The sequence below is a fragment of the Doryrhamphus excisus genome, chromosome 5 (assembly GCF_030265055.1).
Source record: "Doryrhamphus excisus isolate RoL2022-K1 chromosome 5, RoL_Dexc_1.0, whole genome shotgun sequence".
NCBI classification, from domain to species: domain Eukaryota; kingdom Metazoa; phylum Chordata; class Actinopteri; order Syngnathiformes; family Syngnathidae; genus Doryrhamphus; species Doryrhamphus excisus.
In genome coordinates, this window is record NC_080470.1 from 15,080,001 (window position 1) to 15,097,884 (window position 17,884).

At 40.8% G+C, this 17,884-nt stretch overlaps 2 protein-coding genes across 2 annotated transcripts in view; one reads left to right on the forward strand and one right to left on the reverse strand.

Moving 5' to 3' along the window:
* enc3 (ectodermal-neural cortex 3) overlaps window positions 1-6,833 on the reverse strand; it is a 15,259-nt gene extending 8,426 nt beyond the window's left edge. The window contains exons 1-3 of the mRNA XM_058073578.1: window positions 6,577-6,833; window positions 3,205-4,241; window positions 1,516-2,291 (exon numbers count right to left, since the gene is read on the reverse strand). Coding sequence (XP_057929561.1) covers window positions 1,545-2,291; window positions 3,205-4,227 — 1,770 coding nt within the window. The 5' untranslated portion in view covers window positions 4,228-4,241; window positions 6,577-6,833 and the 3' untranslated portion in view covers window positions 1,516-1,544. The remainder of the gene's footprint in view (window positions 1-1,515; window positions 2,292-3,204; window positions 4,242-6,576) is intronic.
* A 4,670-nt stretch (window positions 6,834-11,503) lies between these two features.
* On the forward strand, window positions 11,504-15,909 carry timm13 (translocase of inner mitochondrial membrane 13 homolog (yeast)). The gene is made up of 3 exons (XM_058073711.1): window positions 11,504-11,781; window positions 11,977-12,045; window positions 15,533-15,909. Exons 1-3 carry the CDS (start codon window positions 11,662-11,664, stop codon window positions 15,629-15,631), a joined length of 288 nt encoding a protein of 95 aa, XP_057929694.1. The 5' UTR covers window positions 11,504-11,661; the 3' UTR covers window positions 15,632-15,909.
* Window positions 15,910-17,884: the final 1,975 nt, after the last annotated feature.

Sequence of the window (17,884 nt, forward strand, 5' to 3'; positions counted from 1 at the left end):
AGAAAGTTTAAATCATTTGATTCTTTTAAGGGAAAAACAGCAGTAATTTTATGAGAATAAAGTCAAAATACGGGACAAAATTGTCATATTCCAACAAGGAAACAGAAGAATAAATGGGTAATATTATGAGAAGAAATGGCATTTTAAATGGTTTAAATTTCACTTGTGTAGTACCATTCCTCCTCCAAGGTACTCAAAGCGCTTTGACACATCTAAATGTTCGTTCATATTTTGTTGTCGTAATTATCCTCTATGAAATGTACAGTAAACCTCGGATATATCGGACTCGGATATATCGGGAATTCGCTCACAACGGACAGATAAAAAAGAACCAATTTTTCTGTAATGCATTTCCAATAAAAATTCATTGCATATATCGGATTTTTTATAACGGATTTCGCCCATTTCGGACAAAATCTCCAGTCCCGTTCCAATGCATTTCCATTAAATTTCCCTCGCATATATCGGATGGCCACATCGTGGTGCTCCGATTCGCCGAATCGTGACAGGCCGCTATACGACGTCATTTGCAGCGTTTTCAGCGTTGCCTGCGCGTCCAGGTACATTGGAAACATAATCAAGGAAGTGCCTTTTTATAACGGATAAAATCCGATTTATGCATATACTGGATATAAATCTAATATATGCGTAAAACGGACATTTTCCGGTATACGCATATAACGGATTTCGCTTATATCGGACAAAACCAGTGGGAACAATTGAATCCGATATATCCGAGGTTTACTGTATTTTATTTTCATATTTTGGGTCCCTGGAGTGGATGAATTGGATTTACCTTATTTCCTATGACAAAACTTGCTTCTTTTTTGGTACATTTCTACCAGGAAAGGATTACTAAGGAAAACTGAGGTGGGGGGGGGGGGTAACTTTGTCAGTTATTTTTATGTGTTTATTGAAGTCATTCTATGCGTTTCCATTATGAAAGGTTGTGGCTATGATATATAACTGGCGAGGAGACAGTCCATGTCATACTCGGCTTCTAGTTTAAAGTTTAAAATGTGAAGTTTCATGCCTCAGTTGGTGTCTGTTAATCGTTTGCGTTATGAGGTGTGCGAGGATTCTCAAGAATTTCAAGCACCAGGATCCCACACAAGCTCCCTTATCCAGGACTCCCAACTGAAAAATAATGACCTTAACAGCCAATCTCTGCTGGGAAAATACACCCAAGCCCAAAATACTTTGCTCTCATAACCTCCAGAGGCCCCAGCCTCGACTCCTCGACTGAGCGGGCCGGCCCACTCGCCTACCTGGCACTACAAGCTCAGGCCTGATCCGATGACAGAGGTCCTCTGTTGAGGCACTCGCTCTGTAATTAGCAACGCCGCTGACATTCCTCCAGCTCTGCAGACCAGGGCTCCAGTGTGTTTATCCAACACCCGGTCGCCACAGCGGCGAGATCATGTGTAACCTTGACAACAGTACGGGCCTGGAAACTGGCCCAGTCCGGCTCAAACACACATTCACCTGTGAAATGAGGAGGGAGGAAATACTCACCGTGGGAAGCTCAAGGCGTCCACATGTCTCTAGGCTGACAGGTACTTCCATGTACTGACGAAGGCGGTGGGAATGAGCGAGTAGGGAACGCTGGTCACGCTGTCCCAAGAGTCCGACGACGGGTCATAGCAGTCCAGCGTCTTACACCTCTGAGCCCCAAAGTACCCCCCGACGACGTACAGTCTGTTTCCCGACGCCACCGCGTGACAGCTGATCCGTTTGGCCGTCACGTCGCCGAACTTGGACCACTGGTACGTTTCACTGTTGAAGCGGTACGCGGAGCTGGCGGAGAACTCAGTGTCGCCCCCGATCACAACCACGTGGTTCCCGACCACCGCCGCCGCCGTGTAGCGCCAAAGCTGCGGGCATGCCGCCGGGACGGACCACCGGTTCTGGCACGGGTCGAAGCACTGAACCTTGGGGTATTTGTCTCTGTTGACACTGGTGCCTCCAAAGGCAAACAGCTTGTTTTTGGCACCGACGACAGCGGCGTTGCTCACGCCTTCTCTGAGCGGCGCCACAAGCGTCCATTTATTGCTTTGAGGGTCGTACTGCTCCACCTGTTTGAGAGACACGGACGGGGAGGCAGGGAAGGATCCCGCCAGGGAAGTGTGTCCGCCCACGACGTACAGGATGTGGTCCAGCTCCGCTGACCCGTGTCCGAATCTGGCAACCAACATGGGCGCCGCTTTGGACCACTCGTCATGCAAAGTGTCGTAGACCCAGACATCTTTGGAGGCGCCGTTCTCAGAGCCACGCCCCCCAGTGACATAAACCTGCAACACAACAACCACATATTAGGAGTGCCATGACTTGGAAGTTCCCCATTATGCAAAAAATGTGATTTTTATTGATGTAAAAGTAATATGTGTCCCTGCAGTCTGTTTCTGACCACCTAACATGACGACGTAAATACAGGCTTCGCTACACATCTTAAAATAAAGCCTGGATCTCTGCCAACTCTCCGCTAGTCAGCTGTAGATGTGGGAGCTGTAAGTTTCATCATTTTCTTTTCTTCTGGGCTAACCTAGCATGATGCTGCTGTTAAAATGCGAGTGTAGTGTTAGCACTTTAGCATCACATATTATCCCACACTATGTTAATACAGTAAACCTCGGATATATCGGAAATTCGCTCACAACGGACAGATAAAAAAGAACCGATTTTTCTGTAATGCATTTCCAATAAAAATTCATTGCATATATCGGATTTTTTATAACGGATTTCGCCTATTTCGGACAAAATCTCCAGTCCCGTTCCAATGCATTTCCATGAAATTTCCCTCGCATATATCGGATGGCCGCATCGTGGCGCTCCGATTCGCCGAATCGTGACAGGCCGCTATACGACGTCATTTGCAGCGTTTGCAGCGTTGCCTGCGCGTCCAGGTACATTGGAAACATAGTCAAGGAAGTGCCTTTTTGTAACGGATAAAATCTGATTTACGCATATACCGGATATAAATCCGATATATGCGTAAAACGGACATTTTCCGGTATACGCATATAACGGATTTCGCTTATATCGGACAAAACCAGTGGGAACAATTGAATCCGATATATCCAAGGTTTACTGTATGACAAGTGTTACAGTGTCAAAAGTACACAACAGAACTTCTTTGAGACTCCAACAGTTGAAAAATAGTTGCTAAAAAGTTTGTTGCCCAGATGGACCTGACAATGCGGTTACCTTGCAGCCAATGGCGCAGGCACTGCACTCCTTTCTGGGGCTGGGGATGTCCGTTTTGGGGGTGATCTCTTTGGTCTTGTTGTCAATCACATAGACTTTGTCGCACATGAAGGTTTGCCCGCCAAGCAGCAGCAAGGCTTGGCTGACCTTCCTGGGCCGGGCGCAGAATCCCGTCACGATGCCATCGTTCTGCAGGATCCTCATCTTGCAGCGCACAGCATCCTCCACGATCTCCCGGCCCACCTTGTGACACATGACCAACTCCTCCGACGCCACGTTGTTGAGCAGGTACGTCTCCGGCAGAAGCGCCAGGCGGACGCAGCGCAGCAGCTCGGGCAGCTCGCTGTGCCGCTGCTCCATGTCGGCTTTGACCCAGTCAATGACGGCCTCGTACACCAGGCTCTCATCCTCAACCTCCAGCTCCTCGCTGAGAATCAGCTCGCGCACTTTGTCTCGGGGGAGGTTCAGGAAGTCCTCGGTTTTGTAGAGGGTGGCGAAGTTGGCCAAGCACATCCTCCACGACAGCTCGTACAGTCTCTGGCATTGGTGAGCGTCTGACAGCAGCATCATCCCCAGACAGTTGGACTGGTGCAAGTTCTTTTCCAGAAACTCTGCCGCCGCGTCCCTGATGTCATGGAACTGGAGCATGTCACCAGCCTCCAGGAGGGACTCTGCATTTTCCTCATTGATGATGACCCGGGCCGAGTAAGCATAGTCCAGCAGCAGCTCCAGCACCTCGGGATGCAGAGAATCGTGGAAGTTGACTTCGGCGTCGCGGCTCTCCCTCAGTCCGCCGCTGAACATGGCCTCAAAGTAGCGACTGCAGGAGGCCAGGACCGCCCGGTGGCAGGGGAAGGCCTGGTTTCCTGCCTTCAGGACCACATCGGTGAAGACCTTACGCTTGCGAAGCAGGTTGAGCTGGGTCAGAAGGCTGTCGGCGTGCGACGTCTTATGGAAGAGGTGGATGTTCATTGAGCCCGAGCTGGAGCGAGACTTTCGGTTTTCGTGGCTACTGACGGACATTTTGGATCTGGAAGCTGGAGGGGAACAAAAGTGGTCAGAAGTTTACATGCAAAACTTGGATAATGACCCCAAACACACATCAAAGCCCCAAACTCAACCATACTGTGTATAACATTTGTGGACTATGCCTCAAACCCTGGGTCCGTGCCAGGAAACCGACCAATTCTGCAAAGAAAACTGGTTAAATATCAAGACCAGAAGCTTGCCTCTAAAAAGCATCACAATTCAAACATGTGCCGTCAATCTGTAGCGGTTTGTATGGGAAAACTGACAATCCAGGGGGTGAATATCATACAAGTACACTCCTTCAACTTCCTGCCCAAACAAAAAGTGGTTGCCAACAGCAGGTTGTTAGGCGGTAATATAACTTGGCCCTGGTAGGTTGTTCAGGGGAAATGAACTTCAGACTTTAGCCAGTTAAAAGGCAAGCCGACACAGAGCACTGCCTACACAAAATCCCTATAAAACATATGTCAATGTCCAAACAAGTGGCCTTCACACACACACACGCCCATGTTGCTAATGACACCAGCGTGCCTCCTTATATCACATTTCCACATAAACATTTCAAAATGTGTCAGGAGACATGAATTGTCCTGATTATAGTGCTTTTTACACCAGAAATACACACCATCAGCCCGTTAATCATAGTTAATCCAAGAATCCAAGACCAAAATGGTCCCAAGCTGTAAAAAAAGTCAAATGTCAAGGGTACAAAAAAAGCACCTTTGAAGGTGCCATTCCAGATTCATGTCGGACCCTCGGTATACAATCGACAAAAAGATTAGGCACGTTCACGGACTGCAAGTTGATCGCTTTTACGCCAAGGGTGCATTCACACTTGTGGGGACCGGAGACTGTGCAGTCTCTACTTCCGGATCGGATTCGGGATCCAACACATGGCTGGATGTTAAAAGCGTAGATGTTAAAAAGATGACGGTTTATCATCATCAAATCCTATAAAATTGGGTTCGGCAGCTATCCTGACATCCTCATGAGTACTTGGAAGTGTGACCAACCACAGTGAAGTAGACGTGCCTGGAGGCGGTAATAAACTAAACACCGTATTCGGGGAAAGTGCAAAATCCAGCTGGAATAAGTGCATGTTCTGAAAGATCTAGAAAACCTTCTGTGCTGGTTATTGTGTGGAGCTGCTCTATAAGAGTCCACCACTCGTACAAAGGGATGAAAAATAAGCATAATTTGTCCCCTTTAACTGTTATTTTTGGATGATTTTCACACAGTTTTCTGTTGGGTTTTGCTAACCAAGGCCTGGTTGCTGCGTTGGTACGGTGGACGTTCACTCTTGCCTCATTCAGGGCTAGAATCCACTCGCAAGTGCACCAAGACCCCTCTCTCCGGGTGCAAACACACAACTCTGCTCTACTGGTGCGATTTATTTGGCCAAATGTGAACGCAGCCCACCGAACCCGGGGCCAGACCAACCGGTGTTGGCCTGAAAGCTACTCAACAAAGAGATGCTGTAATTAATTGTCCGGGAGCCTCTTTGATGTATTTATATAAAAAAATCCATCATAGACCATAGACCGTGACCTGTCAACACTCCTGAGTTGGCAAACCCGTATTTTGCCCCTTTCTTCCTGTTACACTCCCATTTTGATGATTTTCTGGAAATTTCCAGTATTTATGGACGCAAATGTTACATATGTGTGTAAAGCAGAACTAGTACTTATAGTCACATTGTTTTGGGTGCCCGAGTTTCATCACGCAATGTACATGATACATACTCCATCCAATTACAGCAAGACTTCATGCATATACATAGTTGACCAACATTATTATTATTATTAGGTCTGGACTACGAATACAGTACTGAACTACAAGTGTGAATGCACCCTCAGGTTTAATCACAGGACCTGCTTTTTACTTCCCAGGACCAGAGGTTCCAGGAATGTTCCAGCAACAACAATAGCAGCTTTGAGGGTCCCAGCCCAACCCATTGACAAGGTACCACCTCACATGAGTCACTTATTCTTATGTAACCACTTTTCTAAACATCCATCAAGTGGATTGGGACACGTTTGTAGTGGGATATCGTACACCTCGTCCCGGTGTTTGCCCTTTGGGAGAAAAAAAAACAACAAAAAGAGGCAATAATAAAGGGTGCATGCCACATTGCTATTGTTGCACTGCTGGATCACATTAAGTCGCCTTTTGAATGTTGGTGCTCTGTGGGCTTGTGTGGACAGTGTCTGGGTGATATACAACTGATTTTGTGCAGCGAAAAAGTAAAACTCAACTTGAAAAAAAACACACACGCAAACTGTGGATTTCAACTTGTTGGACATGCAGGAGAAATAAATAAATAGAGAATGTACACAATCTTACCGTAATAACGAAAGCGACGCGTATCCGGATTCTTTTTGTCGACGACTTCACTCACAACTTTTTTTCCCCCTTTAAATCTAAATCAACCAGCTTTCCCAGTTTAGGATTATTTTATGAGCCAAACTCCTCGATGACTTATCCATTTGTCGCGATTCCGATGACTTTCCAAACAAAGTTTAGCAGAGGAGAAAGGAGTTGGGAAGCTAGTTAGCTCCACCAGGACAGCCTGTCTACACTGTGAATGACGAGCACGAGCACACAGCAGCAGAGCGCTGGACTGTCATGCGCAGTACAGTCCAGGTTTTGTAGCGGCAGGAGGGGTGGGCGGGTCCGTCCATATGCTGATATTGTCAATAGCAGGGGTGCCCAAACCTTTTACAGCGAGGGCCACATAGCGAGAAAATGAAAAGATGCAACTTTGCCAATTTTGTATATATTTTGTAAAGTATGCTAATAAGTTATATAAGTTATATATATTTCAAGATGCGAGCTTTAAAAGTCTATTATTAATATCAACTTCACTCCCCCCCCCCCATTTCTAAAATGCTTTCCTCCCTAAATATGTAAACTTTCTTTTTCAATCATCTTTGGAAATGTTCTCAATTTTCTTCTTTCTAACTTACTTTACTCTTAATATTACTAACTAGAAAAACACTTGGAGAGTTCAAGCTCCATAGTTCCCCCAGAAATGTGAAAATCACAAAAATTGACAGCATGCTCATGTTAGTATGCTAGTGATGCTAACACGCTAACACCTATCATATTACCGCCTAGTTAAGTATGCTAATCTTAGTATGATAACACCTAGCATTATAGTGCATAGTGTTTATATACTGTATGTGCCTATGAAATGGGATATGTTAATATTAGCATGCTGGCAATATTAACATGCTAAATTTAGCATGGCAACTCCTAGCACATTATCAATGCTAACATGCTAACGTTAGAATGCTAACACCTAGCATGATAGTGGTGTTATACTGTACAGTACATATGTGTACACATGAAAATACCAAACAAGGCTAGTATACTAACGTTAGCATGCTAGCAATGCTAACATTAACATGCTAGCACCCAGCATGATAGCGCAATGTGGGGAGGCGAAATGTAGATAAAATATAAAGTAGAAGAGCTATGTCATAAAAATTAAATAAATAAAATCAATATTTAATGAAAATTAAATAAAGTTGTGGTGCACGGGGGAGAGTGGTTAGCGCGCAGACCACACAGCTAGGAGACCTGAGTTTGATTCCACCCTCGGCCATCTCTGTGGGGAGTTTGAATGTTCTCCCCGTGCATGCATGGGTTTTCTCCGGGTACTCCGGTTTCCTCCCACATTCCAAAAACATGCTAGGTTAATTAGCCACTCCAAATTGTCCATAGGTATGAATGTGAGTGTGAATGGTTGTTTGTCTATATGTGCCCTGTGATTGGCTGGCCACCAGTCCAGGGTGAACCCTGCCTCTCGCCCGAAGACAGCTGGGATTGAATCCAGAACCCCATGCGACCCTTGTGAGGATAAACGGTAGAAAATGAATGAATTAATATATTTATTTATTTAATAAAAAGAAAATACATTTAAATATATATAGAATTGATATGAAACAAATATATATTTAATGGAAATACAATTAAACTAAATATCCACTGAATCAAAATAAAATACATCTTTAATCCAAATAAAATGCTTTAAAATAAAATAGATATTTAATCAAAATAAAATGGAATTGTCATATCATGAAAATCATATAATCAATATTTTAGGAAAATGAAATAAAGTTTAAATTAATTGAAATAAAATCAATAAAAATTTATATTTAATAAAAAAAAGCTATCTGTTCAATAAAAATAGATTACAAAAAGATCAAATTGAATGCATATACCATCAAAATCAAATTAAATGAAGTCAATATTTTGTAAAAATTAAATAAAGTTCATATTTATTGAAATAAAATAACATAAAATGGCTACTTAATAAAATGATTTAATCTGATACAATAGAATAGATATGACATTAAATCAAATTTAATTAAATAAAATCAATATTGCATTAAAATTTAATAAAGTTGGATATTAATTATATTGGATATTTAATAAAATAAAAATACATTTAAATAGAATCCAATATAAATTAAATACAACTAAATGAAATAAAATAAATATATATTGGAAAATATATTCAAATTATACAGCTATTGAATCAAAATGAAATAGCATAAAATTAAATAATATAATACAGATATTCAATCAAAACAACAGATAGTGAATGAAAGATGAAAGTAAAATAATATAAACCAAATATAAGATAAATAAGATACATGATATTAAATTAAAGATGTCCGCCATGTTTTTTTTTTTTGTAATTGGGAATACATGTGACTTCATCCAAATTACTGGTACTGGTGTACCCAAAGGAGGCGAAGCTCGAATGAATTCATGTTTCGCCCCCCCCCCCCCCCCCATCAAGTCTTGTGGCTGCAAGCCAAACTGTTCCTATGTGTTTGCATGTCCACGAGTGTGTGTGTGTGTGCAACTGGTGATTAATTATTGCAGACCCCCCAGGATTATTCCTCATAGTCCCCCACCCCAGCATTGCAACAATCCCCTCACTGAGCGTGTTTGGAGGACAGTAACCGTCACTCTTTTGTTGCCTGCACACTCACTGTACGCTTATTTTTCTTTCAGCCGAGGCAGGTGGTCTTCTCAGTGAGGTCATCCCGTCTGACACTTTAGGAAAGGAGGGGAACCAGGGGGGGCGGGGGTAGTCATTCTCAATACTAAAATCCATACTGCTGAAGCTCCATTGACTTTGTATTTGCAGCAGTTTTCATTTTAGTTTGTATTTACTTAATTGCCCTTAATTGGGGATGTCTAATAAAATGAATTAGAATATGGTCGCCAGCCAATCACAGGGCACATATAGACAAACAACCATTCACACTCACATTCATACCTATGGACAATTTGGAGTCGCTAATTAACCTAGCATGTTTTTGGAATGTGGCAGGAAACTGGAGTACCCGGAGAAAACCCACGCATGCACGGGGAGAACGTTCAAACTCCACACAGAAATGGCCGAGGGTGGAATCGAACTCAGGTCTCCGAGCTGTGTGGTCTGCGCGCTAACCACTCGCTTAATTTAATTTTCATTAAATATTGATTTTATTTATTTAATTTTTATGACATAGCTCTTCTACTTTATCTTTTATCTACATTTAGCCTCCCCACATTGTGCTATCATGCTGGGTGCTAGCATGTTAATGTTAGCATTGTTAGCATGCTAATGTTAGTATACTAGCCTTGTTTGGTATTTTCATGTGTACACATATGTACTGTACAGTATAACACCACTATCATGCTAGGTGTTAGCATTCTAACGTTAGCATGTTAGCATTGATAATGTGCTAGGAGTAAAAATTTAGCATGTTAATATTGCCAGCATGCTAATATTAACATATCCCATTTCATAGGCACATACAGTATATAAACACCATGCACTATAATGCTAGGTGTTATCATACTAAGATTAGCATAGCAGCATTTTTAGCTAATATGTCATGCTCAGCTGAGCAGTGTGAGTGGATCCCAGGATGCAGACACAGGGACAGTTCAAGCATTGCTAGCATGCTAACGTTAGCATTGCTAGCATGCTAACGTTAGTATACTAGCCTTGTTTGGTATTTTCATGTGTACACATATGTACTGTACAGTATAACACCACTATCATGCTAGGTGTTAGCATTCTAACGTTAGCATGTTAGCATTGATAATGTGCTAGGAGTAAAAATTTAGCATGTTAATATTGCCAGCATGCTAATATTAACATATCCCATTTCATAGGCACATACAGTATATAAACACCATGCACTATAATGCTAGGTGTTATCATACTAAGATTAGCATAGCAGCATTTTTAGCTAATATGTCATGCTCAGCTGAGCAGTGTGAGTGGATCCCAGGATGCAGACACAGGGACAGTTCAAGCATTGCTAGCATGCTAACGTTAGCATTGCTAGCATGCTAACGTTAGTATACTAGCCTTGTTTGGTATTTTCATGTGTACACATATGTACTGTACAGTATAACACCACTATCATGCTAGGTATTAGCATTCTAACGTTAGCATGTTAGCATTGATAATGTGCTAGGAGTAAAAATTTAGCATGTTAATATTGCCAGCATGCTAATATTAACATATCCCATTTCATAGGCACATACAGTATATAAACACTATGCACTATAATGCTAGGTGTTATCATACTAAGATTAACATAGTAGCATTTTTAGCTAATATGTCATGCTCAGCTGAGCAGTGTGAGTGGATCCCAGGATGCAGACACAGGGACAGTTCAAGCATTGCTAGCATGCTAACGTTAGCATTGCTAGCATGCTAATGTTAGTATACTAGTCTTGTTTGGTATTTTCATGTGTACACATATGTACTGTACAGTATAACACCACTATCATGCTAGCATGTTAGCATTCTAACGTTAGCATGTTAGCATTGATAAGGTGCTAGGAGTAAAAATTTAGCATGTTAATATTGCCAGCATGCTAATATTAACATATCCCATTTCATAGGCACATACATTATATAAACACTATGCACCATAATGCTAGGTGTTATCATACTAAGATTAGCATAGTTTAACAATTAGCAAGTTAACTATTATTTAAAGCAAAATAACAAGTGAATAGCAAAGTACACAACAATGTAAACAATTGCAAATAACGCCATTATTATTATTATTATTATTATTAGTTTTACAGTAATATGTTAAAGAGACAAATAGTCATTGTTTTATACTTATACTTACTCAAGCCTGAAGCGCCCACAAAAGTTGGGTTGTGGATTTTAACGGCACTACGTTTCCATCTAGCGGGAAGAAATCGTAAAACACGCACAACAAAAACTAGAATTCCCATCTCGCCCATAACGGAAATGACGTCAGCAAGCCGCCGTTTGCTGTCAAGGGCACCGGGCTCCTAACGTTAGCTTAACAAACAGCGGCTACCCACACGTGTGTTTACAAGCGGTCTTTTAAACTCTTACAATCCTCAAAGGGCTCCTTTTTTTCCCCCACCATGGACGGGTTCGGTTCGGACTTCTCTGCAGGCGGGGCTGGAGGCAAAATGGACACGGGCACGATAATGGAGCAGGTTAAAGTCCAGATCGCGGTGGCGAACGCACAGGAACTGCTGCAGGTGTGAAGCTAGCAATGCTAACTGGAGACTCTAAAGGCTAACATTAGCACTTTTACTGAGTATGGTAACATATCACTGTGTTTTTTGTCAATGACACCACATGAACTGGCATCTGTAGAAGTCGACTTCCCCCTCAATGCAATGTTGATTTAAAAAAAGGACTTAAGTCACGCCATGTCTATTCTCTTGTTGCAGAGAATGACAGACAAGTGCTTCAAGAAGTGTATAGGAAAACCTGGAAGCACATTGGACAACTCGGAGCAGGTATGACCTCTGCATGCAAAGCTTCTTTAAGTTGTCAGCTGTTGTCCTAAAACATGTACTACATGTACATGTACTTTTTCCAATCATCACAAAAAAAAGTGAGAACCACTTGATTGCATCACTCCTCACAAATCTGCATTGATAAGGACACATTTCATAACAGGAATAAGTTACAAAGACTCAAAGTAGTCACAAAGTCAAACCCACAGCACGCTTGCAAACTAACCCCTGACTACTTTTTTTGGGTGCAATAAAAACATGACGTTTTATCAATGCGATCGCTTCTCTCACAAGTAATTGACTGTAGCAAACCTGCACAAATTTGTCAACAGAACGACTCCAAATGAAACTAGAAATAATCCAGTACCACTTTAGTAATGCCATTGCTCCTCTCGCAAGTAATTAACGACTGTGGTAACCTTGCACAAAATGTGGTGTTAGTATAGCCCAGGGGTGGGCAAACTTTTGGACTCGCGGGCCGCATTGATATAACAAAATTTCCGGGGGGGGGGCAGACTATATATTTTACACGTAACAGTCCACCTGGTATCATTGTATCTGTAAAATTGTCATGCAATCTGCTATTATTATTTATTATTTTATATTTATATTTAAATATTTTAAAAATAATAAAATATTATAATAATTAAAAAAAATTAAATAATAATTATTATATTATTATTATGTAAAATATGCAAATATAACAATATTATTATATATAATTAATATAATAATTAGCATTAATATAATAAATATAATAATCATAATAGTTATAATAATAATATAATAATTATTATTTTAATTTTTATTATTATTATGTGCTTGTGTCTCTTTTTTCAGGAGCACTTTGTAAACAACAGACCATGTCAAACAACGAAATTGATACAACCATCAAAAGGTTGGCTCAGGCCATGATGCCAGGTTGTATGTTGAGTTTAAATTAAATACTTTTGAAAGATTGGGCGGGCCGTATTCAAACACTTGGCGGGCCGGATGTGGCCCCCGGGCCGTAGTTTGCCCACCCCTGGCATAGCCCATACCTGAAAATAATGCACAATGTCAGAGAAATTGTACTAAAACAGGAGAATGTAACGTCCTCTTGCAGGTAATAACGAACGTGGCGACCTTTCATATAATGTCATCAGAATGACTCGAGTGACACTTGAAGTAATCCACAGTGTTAAAAAAAAAAAACGTGCCATTCGATGAATGCCGTAGCTCCTCTTTGCAAGTACTTAATGAACGTGGAGACGTTGCACAAAATACATAATGAAAGACTAAATAAGACAGGAAATAATCTAGAATGTCGGAAAAATTACAGTAAAACTGTAGACTAGAATTTGCCGTTTAATAAACGTGATCGCTCCTCTTGCAAGTAATTAATGACACAATGTCTGTATGGTAATTGGAGTGACTTAAAATTAGAAATAATCCACAGAGTCATAAAACTTGCAGTATAACAGCAGAATATAACTATAAATATAATATAAATTCATCATGTCAGAAAAGTTGCAGGAAAAACTAGACAAAGAGAACGTGCCATTTAATTAACGTGATTGCTTCTCTTTGCAAGTAATTAATGAATGTGGTAACCTTGGTACAACTAATGTGATCGCTCCTCTCGCAAGAAACATTAATACAGCAGCATTGCACTCTGGAGGGACTCCAAATAAGTAATAATGCATCGTATCAGAAAAGTCGCAGTAAAACAACAAACTCGAACGTGCCAGTGAATTAATGCGATTGCTCCTCTTTGCAAGTAATTAATGATATTTTGTGCAATTAATGCGATTGCACAAAATATGTCATCCGAATGACACTGGAAATAATCCACCATGTCAGAAAACGTGCCATTTTAGTTTATGTGATTGCTCCTCTTTGCAAGTAATTCATGAACATGGCGAGGTTGCGCAAAATATGTCATCAGAAGGACTCATAATGAGACTGTAAATAATCCACCGAGTCAGAAAATATGCCAGTGAATGCAATTGCTCCTCCTTACAAGTAATTAATAAATGTGGCAACCAGAATGACTCAAAATTAGACTAGAAATATTTGAGAAGGTGAGAAAAATTGCAGTAAAACAGCAGACCAATATACGCCGCTTAATTAAGGTGATCGCTCCTCTTGCAACCAATTAATGACCGTGGCGACCTTGCACAAAATATGTCGTCAGAACGACGTCAGAATACAGTAAAGTCTCGTTATATCGATATCGGTTATATCAAAGTACTGCTTATTACGATACTATTTTCATTTCCCGGCAAATTTCTAGTCTTTTATGATATAATTAGTTCCGGTTAGTACGATACCCGGTTATTACGATGCCCTTTTCATCTCCCGCCAGCCAATTTGGTCTGCTTATATCGATACAAAAGCAGCTTAAAGCTGAATCAATATTTGCTTAAGGATTTCAATACCACCATTAGTGAAATCTGTAAACGGCGTATTGTTTGATTTTCGGCTAACACCGTTTCGGCTTTTCCACCGACGGACGGTAATTAGAGGATTACAGGTCATTAATATGAGGTAAGTATTAAACAAGCTTTTGAAGTAAAGGAGTAAATATTTGTATAATTTAGAGGGAAGATTCAGTGAATAGACTTAGTGTTTTCAGATGTGTTCAATATTCTTGGCACTAGCTTTACTGATAAATTATGAAAGTAAACTTACGGTATTGCTTGATCAAAGAAGCAATCTCTTGTTGTTTGAAATAAATCAATACACTTGTATCTTAAAGATTAATATGATAAGTAAATCTACAATACTAGTAAACATCAAAAGGGATGAAAGCAGGTATAAATTGGAGTTGTGAAGCTCGTGAAGCGTTTTAGAGATAAGATCCGCACGAACAATTGTTTTCGTTTTCCATACATGTATTTAATTGTGTTGTATTCAGATATCTTTTTATCGCTTGCAATAATCACTGTTTTTCATATGTACATGCTGGCGTTCGTGGTTTCTCTCGTGTGTATAGAACAATGTCGAGTGCATTATTGAATATTTACTCAGAGTCACTATTGCAAGAGTGCGTTATGAAAATAATAAATGTTGAAAAGAAATGTGACCCATCTGACTTTAACCGAATTGTGTTATGTATATGAATGCAATCATTTTTTGCAACAATGTTTATGGTTTTGTCTGCTGAAGCGTGAGGATTTTGCATTGGTTGAATTTTAGAAAAGAAATAGTCATTAAAAAAGTGTAAAGACGTTTTTATTTAATGCATAAGTTTATTTTTCACTTCACTACAGTACAAAAGCATGCTAGATACGCAATCCATGAACTCAAGGAGAAAATGACATGCCATATCAAAGATCCCCCATTTATCGCCCACTTTTAATGCAGTTCGGCGCAGGATCGGATATATCGATAGTCCGGTTATATCGATATTTTTTCAGACTCCCGAGAATATCGTTATAACGAGACTTTACTGTAGAAGGCGCTATTTCATTGGTGCCATCGTCTGCTTTGTTTGTCCCTGCAGAAGTGCATCGCCATGTGCATGGACCGCTACATGGACTGCTGGAACACGGTTTCCCGGACGTACAACTCCAGATTACAGAGGGAACGAGCTCGCCTGTGAAAGTCCACCCCTTCCTCCTCCTCCCCCAGAGTCCTTCCCTTTACTGAGCGCTGCTCATCCCCAGAGGAGTGCACTGACTTCTTAAGGGTTTTTTTTTGTTGTTGTTGTTGATTTTTCTTCCAATACCTCCTAAACAGGCTAGCAAAGCCTGTGGACCGCAGCATAGTAATGTGAACAAGATGAATCGCAGAGCTCCACTACTACTACTAGTTTTGTTTTTTTTAATGTCATAAAAATCTGGTATTGTGGCTAAGAAAGTAAAGATACAGTGATAATAACTGTTGGCTGTGTCTGTATGTTGGAATTGTGGGAAATCATGCGGCATAAGTGGGAATAATTGACCGTAAATGCGCTTCAATCCGATCCAGTGTCGGTTAGCCGTACGTATTCTGATTTCCGATCCCTTAGATACGTTTACTTGGCCGTGGTTCCATATTAAAGCTAACGGTTTTGGTATCGGACTCGGAAGATATCCAGATTCAGGTGTCGGTCTTGGATTGAAATCTGAAATCAACGGGACAAAGAACATGATTATTACAGTAAACCTCGGATATATCGGATTCAATTGTTCCCACTGGTTTTGTCCGATATAAGCGAAATCCGTTATATGCGTATACCGGAAAATGTCCGTTTTACGCATATATCGGATTTATATCCGGTATATGCGTAAATCGGATTTTATCCGTTATAAAAAGGCACTTCCTTGACTATGTTTCCAATGTACCTGGACGCGCAGACAACGCTGCAAACGCTGCAAATGACGTCGTATAGCGGCCTGTCACGATTCGGCGAATCGGAGCGCCACGATGCGGCCATCCGATATATGCAATTAATTTTTATTGGAAATGCATTACAGAAAAATTGGTTCTTTTTTATCTGTCCGTTGTGAGCGAATTTCCGATATATCCGAGTCCGATATATCTGGGGTTTACTGTAGTAATAAACAATACAACCGTCTATGACAGGGGTGGGCAAACTTTTTGACTCGCGGGCCGCATTGATATAACAAAATTTCCGGGGGGGCAGACTATATATTTTACACGTAACAGTCCACCTGGTATTATTGTATCTGTAAAATTGTCATGCAATCTGCTATTATTATTTATTATTTTATATTTATATTTAAATATTTTAAAGATAATAAAATATTATAATAATTAAAATAATAATTATTATATTATTATTATGTAAAATATGCAAATATAACAATATTATTATATATAATTAATATAATAATTAGCATTAATATAATAAATATAATAATTATTATTTTAGTTTTTATTATTATTATGTGCTTGTGTCTCTTTTTTCAGGAGCACTTTGTAAACAACAGACCATGTCAAACAACGAAATTGATACAACCATCAAAAGGTTGGCTCAGGCCATGATGCCAGGTTGTATGTTGAGTTTAAATTAAATACTTTTGAAAGATTGGGGGGCGGCACGGCGGTCTGGTGGTTAGTGCGCAGACCTCACAGCTAGGAGACCAGGGTTCGGTCCCCGCCCTCGGCCATCTCTGTGTGGAGTTTGCATGTTCTCCCCGTGCATGCGTGGGTTTTCTCCGGGTACTCCGGTTTCCTCCCACATTCCAAAAACATGCTAGGTTAATTGGCCACTCCAAATTGTCCATAGGTATGAATGCGAGTGTGAATGGTTGTTTGTCTATATGTGCCCTGTGATTGGCTGGCGACCAGTCCAGGGTGTACCCCGCCTCTCGCCCGAAGACAGCTGGGATAGGCTCCAGCACCCCCCGCGACCCTCGTGAGGAAAAAGCGGTAGAAAATGAATGAATGAATGAATGAAAGATTGGGCGGGCCGTATTCAAACACTTGGCGGGCCGGATGTGGCCCCCGGGCCGTAGTTTGCCCACCCCTGGTCTATGACGACATGTTTGTAATGAAGGAGAGAAGGATGGAAAAACAATCTTGACGTCCATATTGATGCTTTTCCCACTTTTCTGACCCATAAATGTAGTTGGAAATATATTACAATTACAATTATATAAGTATTTTGGTGTTAAACCATGCCAAAGTTTCAGACAATTAGGTTTGCGCATTTCTAAGTGAGCCCCAAAATAAGTTTGGGATGGCTCTGAACTTTAAAGCTTTAAAGTTTTTTTTTTTTAATGTGACGCTATATGGGTGTGCCCGTATATAAGCTGCATAGGACCAATCACAGCGGAGAGTGCCATGGGTGGAATAAATTAAAACCGACTGTTTTAGAAATTCAAGGAGTAGGTGCAGATTCTGGAAG

Excerpts from the sequence above, each read along its gene's own strand:
- timm13 (XM_058073711.1), top strand. The coding sequence starts at position 11,662 with ATGGACGGGTTCGGTTCGGACTTCTCTGCAGGCGGGGCTGGAGGCAAA. Across the intron at positions 11,782-11,976 it reads ACGCACAGGAACTGCTGCAG|AGAATGACAGACAAGTGCTT; the intron begins GTGTGAAGCTAG and ends CTCTTGTTGCAG. Across the intron at positions 12,046-15,532 it reads CATTGGACAACTCGGAGCAG|AAGTGCATCGCCATGTGCAT; the intron begins GTATGACCTCTG and ends TTGTCCCTGCAG.